This window comes from Zingiber officinale, chromosome 11A (genome assembly GCF_018446385.1).
Source record: "Zingiber officinale cultivar Zhangliang chromosome 11A, Zo_v1.1, whole genome shotgun sequence".
Taxonomy (NCBI): Eukaryota; Viridiplantae; Streptophyta; class Magnoliopsida; order Zingiberales; family Zingiberaceae; genus Zingiber; species Zingiber officinale.
The window spans coordinates 74,312,314-74,321,962 of NC_056006.1; the positions used below are offsets into that span (position 1 = coordinate 74,312,314).

At 40.5% G+C, this 9,649-nt stretch overlaps 1 protein-coding gene across 1 annotated transcript; it reads left to right on the forward strand.

Moving 5' to 3' along the window:
* Positions 1 to 7,825: 7,825 nt before the first annotated feature.
* Positions 7,826 to 8,713, forward strand: LOC122032507 (21 kDa protein-like). The gene has a single exon (XM_042591804.1). It carries the CDS (start codon positions 7,860 to 7,862, stop codon positions 8,502 to 8,504), a length of 645 nt encoding a protein of 214 aa, XP_042447738.1. The 5' UTR covers positions 7,826 to 7,859; the 3' UTR covers positions 8,505 to 8,713.
* The last annotated feature ends 936 nt before the right edge of the window (positions 8,714 to 9,649 follow it).

The window sequence follows — 9,649 nt, forward strand, 5'->3', positions numbered from 1 at the left end:
CAACTTGGATCGATTGGAGTTGGGATCCAATCGATTCAACCTATCTGAATCGATCCACTGATCGATTCAGGATGTGTGGATCGATCGGCTGATCGATCCAGCGATCTTCTGCTCGCGAGAATTGCCTTATGAATCGATCCACGGATCGATTCAGGCACTCCAATCGATCCATGGATCGATTGGAGGCCTGAAATTGCTGAAATTCAATTTCAGCCAATTTCAGAAACCCCTAGAAAATTCTACAAAATTCCAAAAATCGTAAAATTTCGTGTAGACATTATTTAGGGCATACTTAATCATGGAAAAATAGTTTTCTATGAAAATACTTCATATTTTCAAAGATTGACCCAAACTTGAAAACTTGCAAAAACTTTAGTGCTTTCTTCAAGTTTTTGTCTAACTATTCAATGGTGATTACTATCTAAAGATAGCCTTCACCAAGGTTTTCCAAAAGCATTTTAAAAACATTTTCAAAACCAATATCCCATCATATTCCTTGGGCATAATGCACATGACTTGTACATTATCTTTCCCAATGATGGGAAAACACATAACTATGTGTTTTGATGAACCTAAAACTCAAAAGAATGCACTAAATCAACATCTTGAGTTTTGTTCATCATCCTAACATCTCACTTGTATCTAATGTGTACTAAAAACACATACAAGTCATCTTATAGGTCTTTGTGAGATGTAGATTTTGGTTTTGCCCTAATCTAGGGATCATGCATATCTATCTAGGCATTTTGGAGATATTAGACACCCACCTAGGATGTCACTTGTTAATAGGTGTTGTTAAATGCCATTTGTCCTTAATTACAAGGAATTAAACTTAATGCATGATAATGTTATGGCATACATCAAAAGAAAATAACTTTCAAAAGAAAGATTTCTTATAACTACATGATGTATGTATGTCATGACATGGTATTTTTGAGTTTTTCATAATAAGTCATGAATGCACAAATAGACATGATGTCATGGCATATGATGGGCAAATAATCATGGCAAGGTTTAGCATAAATAAAATATACCTAGATTATCTATCTAAGTATCCTTAACCACTTAGCTAACTCAAAATATACAACTTGTGTTTAACTTAAAACGTTAAACCTAGATTGCCCTAAATGCTTCAAAGAAATGTCAAAGCCTAAATTGACATTTATATTTCTCTTGATTTGTTTATGCCACTTAAAAATTAAGCATATCCTCAAATGTTGGCATATTCCATTTTTCCTCAAGAGTAATCACATAAATCAAGGCCCGGATTGCCTTAAATTTCTAAGAGAATACCAAAATCCCAACTTGGTATTTCTCTAGGTTTTCCCAATTTATGCCATTTTAAGATAAAATCAAATTTTCACCATTAGGCACATTTTACTCTTTCAAGGAGTAAATAATAATTCAATTTCATTTTCAAAGGTTAACAAAAACCTTGAAAATGCTCCTTGAGTGTCAATTTCTTCATGATTGGGTTAACTACCCTTTCACTTAGAGTTGACACTCTCTAACCCATTTATGGGGTAGAGAAAATGCTCCTAGGAACCCAACACCTATTGGTGCTCCTTGGATGCTCTAGGTATTCACTAGGGATAACTTCCCTAGATACCTTCCTAGTGACCTTGTTGGGCTTCTTAGAAGCCTTGGTCACATTTTCTAGGTCAACTCTAGGGATAGCCTCCCTTGTGACCTTGTTAGCGACTTTCTTAGACTTCTTAGAAGTCTTAGTCACTTTGGTTGCAAAGATACTTCTAGGGATATCTTCCCTTGTATCCTTGACTTGACCTCTAGACCTAGGGTTTGTTCCATAACTATATGGAACCTTATGATAACTAGGCACATCCTTTTTAGATTTGGGTTTGTACCCCCAACCTCTATGGCCATTGGATGTCTTTTGTACCCCTAAACCTAGGTTATGCTCATTTTGCCCTAATAGGATATTTTCCATCCTTTTTAGGGTCTTTTCCATTTTATCAAGTCTTGACCTCAAGACTTGATTTTCCATCACCAAGTCCTTAGTTTTTGGTTTTCCATTAAGTTCATGAGCATTTTTGTTTCTAGGCTTGTAGCTACAATCCTTAGAGTTCTTGCCTAGACTTTTACCTACATTCCTAGCCTTAGGTGTAGTAGTTTTAGCATGAAAAGCTATATGTTTTTCTTTAACGCTATCATGCTTTCTATTTTCATGGTAAATAGCATTAAAATGATATAAGTTAGAACTATCATGCTTTTTACCATAATGTAAAGGGGTAGACTCAATAAATGTTACCTTCTTCTTTACCTTGGAGGCTCCCCCTTGACTAATGCCTCCTTGAGCCTTGACCATCTTCTTCCCCTTGGGGCATTGACTTTGGTAATGCCCTTTTTGTTGACACAAGAAGCACACAATGTGCTCCTTGCTCTTCTTTATCCCGGGGGTGATCTCCTTGAGCTTCTCCTTGCCTTTTTGTGTCACTTGACCCTTCTTCTTGGCCAAGTTGGGACACTTGCTCTTGTAGTGCCCACTTTCCCTACACTCAAAACATATTATATGATTTTTATTTTTAATTGAGGCATTCATACCTTCTTGTGTAGGGATGACACTTGTTCCTTCATTTGATATTTCTTGAATTTTGGAGGTGGCACCATCTTCTTCTTCTTCACTTGACCTGGATGTGGAGGCCTCTTCTTGCTCCGGGTTCATTGATCTAAACTCCCCCTCAATCCTAGAGGTGGAGGCTTCATCATCTTCTTCATCCTCTTGTACATGAAACAAGGAATATGCTCCTTCCTTGCTCTTTTGATTGCACTCCTTTGAGGATGAAGCTTCTTGGACTTCCTCTTCTTCGGAAGTTGAGCATCTCTCAACTTCGGAGTCCTCCTCTTGATCTTGCTCCAATGAGTCACCCTCTTTGGATTCCTCTTGATTCGGTACAGTGGAGGGTTCTTCATGGATTGTTGCCAATTTGCTCCAAAGCTCCTTGGCATCGTTGAATTCTCCGATTTGAGCCAAAATGTGGCTAGGCAATAAGTTGACCAAAAGCTTGGTCACTTTATTATTTGCCTCGCTCCTTTTAATTTGCTCCAAGCTCCATTTGCTTTTCTTGAGAAGCTTGCCCTTGGAGTTTGTTGGAGCTTTGAAGCCTTCCATTAGAGCAAACCATTGCTCTATCTCCATCATAAGAAAATTTTCGATTCTTGATTTCCAAGAATCGAAGCTTGTGGATGTGTACGGTGGAGCCACCCTTGTGTCAAATCCAAGTCCATATTGGAATTGCATCTTGAAGTTGAGCTTTTTGAAATCTTTGACTTTTGATGAATTTGCTTCAACTTCTTCACCCTCTAGCTTTTCTTGTTATGCTTGACCCTTCCGGCGATGATTCCGGTGAAGAGCGGCCTCGCTCTGATACCACTTGTTAGGACCAAAAGTAGCTAGAGGGGGTGAATTGCTTGTTTCTTCAAAGATGTGCAGCGGAAATACAAAGAAACAATCACACAACGCTAACACGGTTGGTTTACTTGGTATCCACCTCACAAAAGGTGACTAATCCAAGGATCCACACCAACACACACACCCTCCACTAAATAACCTCTCCTTTATGGTAACTACCAAGGGCGGAGAAGCCCTACAAGACTCAATACAAGAAGAGAGGGAAGGGATACAAGAAATACAAGCTTACAATGAGTACAAGAACCCTAATCCTAGTTTCTTCTTCTTGCTTTGATCCGCCTCTTGACTTGGAAAGCTTCCAAGAACCTTCAAGAACTGGCGATCACGAGCTTGAGAAAAGCTGTGGAGGAGCTGGTGAAGATCTGAGTTGAATCGGTGAAGAGATACCGCAGCCATCGCACGCCTGCAGCTATAAACGACGCCAACGGTCGGATCCTGATCGATTCGAATGTTCCCAATCGATCGGGGAGGCTTTGGATCGATCCATGGATCGATCCAGAGCGCCTCTGTGCTCTGGGAAAAACGCCTGGATCGATCCACAGATCGATCCAGCGCTTATCGCGCGAAGCAGCCGCGTCCCAATCGATCCACTGATCGATTGGGATCTCCAGCTCCTGGATCGATCCCCTGATCGATCCAGCACTTGGTTTTTGCCCAAAACCAAGTTCCAAGACTCCCAAACCAACATCCGGTCAACCTTGACCTGTTGGTACATCATGCCTAGCATCTGGTCACTCCCTTGACCTGCCAGGACTTCCCACCAAGTGTCCGGTCAATCCCTTTGACCCACTTGGACTTTTCTCGTCGTGCCAAGTATCCGGTCACTTCCTTGACCTACTTGGACTTCCACCAGATGTCTGGTCAATCCCTGATCCATCTGGATTTTCCCTTGCCTGGCTTCACTCACCAGGGCTTCCACCTAGCTTCACTCACTAGGGTTTTCCATCTGCCTGGCTTCACTCACCAGGACTTTCATACTGCCTAACTTCACTCACTAGGACTTTCATACTACCTAGCTTCACTCACTAGGACTTTCACCTGGCTTCACTCACCAGGATTTTCTTTCTGCCTGGCTTCACTCACTAGGACTTCCCAATTGCCTAGCTTCACTCACTAGGTCTTTCACCTGGCTTCACTCACCAGGATTTTCCTCCTGCCTAGCTTCACAGTTAGGACTTCCCAGTCAAGTATCCGGTCAACCTTGACCTACTTGACTCTTCTTCAATTAACATCTTATTGTCAAACATCTAAACCCAAACCAAGACTCAGCTTGGTCAACCAGGTCAACCTTGACCTGAGGGATGTTGCACCAACAAGTTGGTGTTCATTTTTTGAACAATTCAAGTATTATGTGACACAAGATAAACAATTATGTGTTATTTCTGATAGACACTGTGGTATTATTCATATAATGTCACATTTAAAGGAATGAAAGGAACCAATTGCATATCATAGATTTTGCCTTCGACATGTTCGAAGTAATTTCATGACAAAGTTTAAGAATATCACTTTGAAACATTATTGTTAGGCTATTGGCAGTACTACTCAATGATGGAAATTTAACAGATTTAGGAGATAGATAAGGGCACTTGATCCAGTGGCATGACAATATTTGAGAGATATTAACGTAAGTCGGTGGAGTCTTACTTACAATGGTAACCATTGATGGGGATGTCTCACAGCAAACACTTCTGAGAGTTTGAACAATGTATTACAGGGGTCTAGATTGTTGCCAATTAAGGCATGCATTGATCTGTCATTTCATAAAACTATTCAACTTTTTCAAAAGTATAAACAGGTAGCGCATCATTGTAATACAACCCTCCCACCACATCATTGGAGTAAATTTAGGGAGGCTGAAAGACATGCGCAAGGATATCACATTGATGAGTTTAACTATGCAGATGGAGTGTACAAGATTGTAACAACAAGACAATTGAATGGTAAAGGTGCTCATGTACACACAATTCTTTACTATGAAAATGATTGCACATGTGGAAAGTGGCAAATGCATAAATTTCCATGTTCACATGCAATTGTTGTTTGCTGACATAGAGGGGATAATGCTTTGACCTTGTGGATGAAGTTCACACCACAATGACTTACATGGCGTAATATTCTGGCAAATTTTATCCTATTCGTCATAAGGATTATTGGACAAATCCAAGTTGGGAGATTCAAGAAGATTACTCAAGATTGATCAATCATGGGCAGTGTAGGCGACGTGAAAGTCGAATACAAAATGAGATGAATTTGAGGTACCTTGATGAACCTCGTAAATGTGAAAGGTGTCACCAAACTGGCCACAACAAGAGAAATTATCAAAATACATACCCTAGGGTTGATAATGAAGTCGATGGTTGATGTTTTTTTAATATATTTTATCTCAATACATGAATACTATGTGATGGGAGTTAGTATTTTGTTAATTTTTGTATGTATAAGATTATATCTCGTACATTTATGTCATTTGGGATTTGAAACCTTGTATAATTTTATTTATACTTATCTTATGTTGTTATATTTTTGTCTTTATTTGTGTTTTTTTCGTTACAAATAGGGTTGTGCAATCGTTTTAAACCGAACCGACCGAACTGATTAAGCCCTAAATTGAACCGACCGAACCTTTTTCGAGCAGACCGAACCGACCGAACTTTTCAAAAAACACCGAACCGGCTGAACTGATAAAACATCGATTAATTTAGTTTTCTACTAAAATAACTAAAATTTCTATCCAATTTGGAAAGTGCAACAGCCAAGTCATGGTTCTCACCATAATCATGTCGTGGGGTGATCATATCCAAGTTCTGGTCTAGTTGTGGTGAGCAGTGAGCACCATCATCACCATAACACTGCTTTAGAGATGCAACCTTCATACTCTTCCAACTTCCAAGTTTCAAGCTAAGTGCGATCATATCCAAGTTTTGTTGCGTGCTTTCTAACTCACGGACAACGGTCGACGGAGCCCAAAGCGAACAAGGATGCGCAAGACTTGAAATATTCAAGCCCTGCGCGTAGTGCCTGATATTTCAAGCCTCACGCAAGACCTGATATTTCAAGCCCTGATAGTTTGAGATGGGTTTAATTGGTTTAATTGAAATTTGATTTCCAAAACTAAAATCGAACCGATTAAATTGATATTTTTAGAAAAAAAAATGAACTTGCGATTTAACCGATCCGGAATTTTAATTTCGATCGGTTTAATCGGTTAATTTGATTTACCCGAACTTTTGCTCACCCCTATGTGATGCATGATGGTGTGAGTTGCTTTGAGTGCATGATCATGTAAGTGAATTGTGTGATGATCAAGGAGTTTATCTCAATTGTAGAGGATAAACTCTTAATTATGTTGTATGGTTTGATATTTGATTTGAGAGTCTTTACCTCTCAAATTAGTTTTTAATACAGATGTATCTATTTCCGTGAAAGTTGTACAAATATTTAAAAAAAATCATTTTACGTGTTAGCAGAACGCTATTTCCATTATTTTTCGTATTTGTTATATTCGTATTTTTTAAATGGGAAAGTTATAATTTCACATTTAAGAAATGTAAAAGATGTAAAAATAATAATAATAATAAAAAAATTCTTTTTCTAAGTTTGTAGAACGTGTGGCATTTACTTTTTTTTCCCCGCAAATTCGTATTTGGTAAATGCGAAATGATAGCTTTCACATTTACAAAATGCGAAACCTTGTAAATTCTTTGTTTTTTTGGCATACGTTGAATGTTTGTGATTTCCATCTAGTTTCGTATTTGCAGAATGTGAAACTTATTTAAGTTTCGTATTCTACAAATGCGAAACCTTGTAAATTCTTTGTTTTTTTGGCATACATTGAATGTTTGTGATTTCCATCTAGTTTCTTATTTGCAGAATGTGAAACTTATTTAAGTTTCGCATTTTACAAATGCGAAATGCACACAAAGGTAACTACTCTGGCAAACACATTGCTCTCCACATTTTAAGAAATTGGTATATTTTGGGAATTTTGTCCAATAATATGCTAGGAAGAAGGAACACTTGCACAAAATTCAATTGAATCAAGGTGCAGAGCGAAATTGTCGACTCGCTACCACTTTCTTCCATTAACGTGCATGTGCCTTTATAGCTGAACGCATTGATGAGTAACTTTGACCTGCACAAATATACATCAAAGATGCTCGTGGTCAACATTGCTGGAAAGTTGCAAAGTAAAGGAGAATGGAAATATGCATACTTGTCTATCCAACATTTGTTACAAATTCTATAAATTCTATAGAAAGAGGCAAAGTTGAGAGTTATGCTCAACAGCACTCCCGTAACTTCCGCAAGATAAGTCGTGATTAACGTAACTGTCTCATCTGTTGATAAATGCGACGCATCCTGCTGTTTAAATCCCTCCCCATAGCTCGCTGCCTCGCTCCACCAAGACGCCTCTTCTCACGTTCCGATGACTCCCACCGCAACCCTCTTTTTCTCCTTTCTTTTCCTCCCATTCGTCTACTGCGCTCCGCCACCGGCTACTCCTACGACGAGCCCCTCCCTCAACGGCCACACCCAATTCATCCGCTCCCGCTGCAACCTCACGCACTACCCCGATCTCTGCTTCTCTTCCCTCTCCTCCTACGCAGCCGCCGTCAGCGGTAGCCTCCCCGAGCTCGCCCGCGTCGCCGCCAACGTCACCCTCGCCCGTATCAATGTCTTCCGCACCCACGTCTCTGCCCTCCGTCGAGGCGGCTCTGGTGAGGTCCTCGGGCGCGCGGCAGCCGCGCTACGCGACTGCGCTGAGCAGATGGGGGATGCCGCCGACCAGGTGTGCCGGACCTCTAACGAGCTGCGCGGCGTGGAGGCGCTGGTGGGGATGGAGGTGACGTGGCGGGTGTCCAACGCTCAGACGTGGATGAGCGCAGCCCTCACCAACGAGGAGTCCTGCTCTGACGGCTTCCACAAATTGGCCGCCGCGTCATCGGATGGCAGTGGCGGCGGAGGTTCCGGCATTGACGTCGAGACGGATATTTGCCGCCGGGTGATGAGGGTGAAGCAGTACACCAGCAATGCCTTAGCGCTCGTCAACGGCCTCGTTGACGGTCGATGACCCTGCCGCGCTCCTCTTAGCAATAAAGCTGTCAATTTTCATCATCTTTACCAGTCAATCTCAAATTTCAAACTTGTGGGTTTAATGTTTGCTGAAAAAATTACAATTAAGGTAATGTTCAGAGAATTGGCGATTCCCATGCATCTTTTTGTACAACTCTTGTGTACGGGTTCAGTATTCGAGTAAACTAGCTACTTCCTTATTATTGGTTCGACAGTGTGTTTGAAATGAATACTCTTGAGAGAACGAAATAGGAAGTGGCATTGCATTTGCATCAGTGAGTTGAAGTGTTTAATTTGGAATTGTGCTTTATTTTTAATGCAGCACATAAGGTAAGATTCTGAAGTTGGGGTCAAAGTTAGGATGAGATAGTAGTCAAAGTCAGGGTGCGATGATAGTCAAAGTCATAGTGTACACAGTTGAATGAACCACTTTTTCTAGACAGAGCTACTAGAATAAGCCCGGTGAGCCTTATAGCGGTCGGACATAATAGATTCGCTCGGCCCTAGAGTCGATCAGACCTATAGTCTCATCTCCTCATTTCACTTCGGTGTAGCTCCCAGAATATATCCACCTCGTCCCAACGCTAATTAGATCTCTAGAGCTCAGTTGCTCACTCTACATAGGCAAAGCCTCCAGTATATGGTTGGTCGACCTAGAGTGCCAGTTTGACCTTCTGAGACTTAGCTCCTTTCTCTCTATAGTGCCAAGCTACGTAGAATATGATGGATCAAAAGGAAGCGATAGGGGAGAGGGGGGGGGGGTGTGCATATCGCTCGTTAAATTTTTTTTTCATATCGATTCGTAAAATAAATATCAAAGTAAGACAACAGAAAATAAGATAGCTAAAGAAAGAGAGGTGACTCAAGTGGTTAATTGGTTTGGAGCTTATGTCAACTCTTACTCTAAGACACGTGATTCTTGATTGCTTCATTGGGTAATTCACTATAAATTTTCTTTATGAAATCTTCGAAAAGAAGTAATTAGTACAAACGAAAAGATAGTAGTAAAAATAGTAACATACTACTATCTTTTAGAAAATAAAACAATGCAAGCTTAATTAAAATTATACCGACAATAGGTAGAAGATGAAGCTCTCTCAACACTTCTTGATGGAGCAGCTTGCTTGTGAAGATGAAACACAG

Excerpts from the sequence above, each read along its gene's own strand:
- LOC122032507 (XM_042591804.1), top strand. The coding sequence starts at position 7,860 with ATGACTCCCACCGCAACCCTCTTTTTCTCCTTTCTTTTCCTCCCATTC.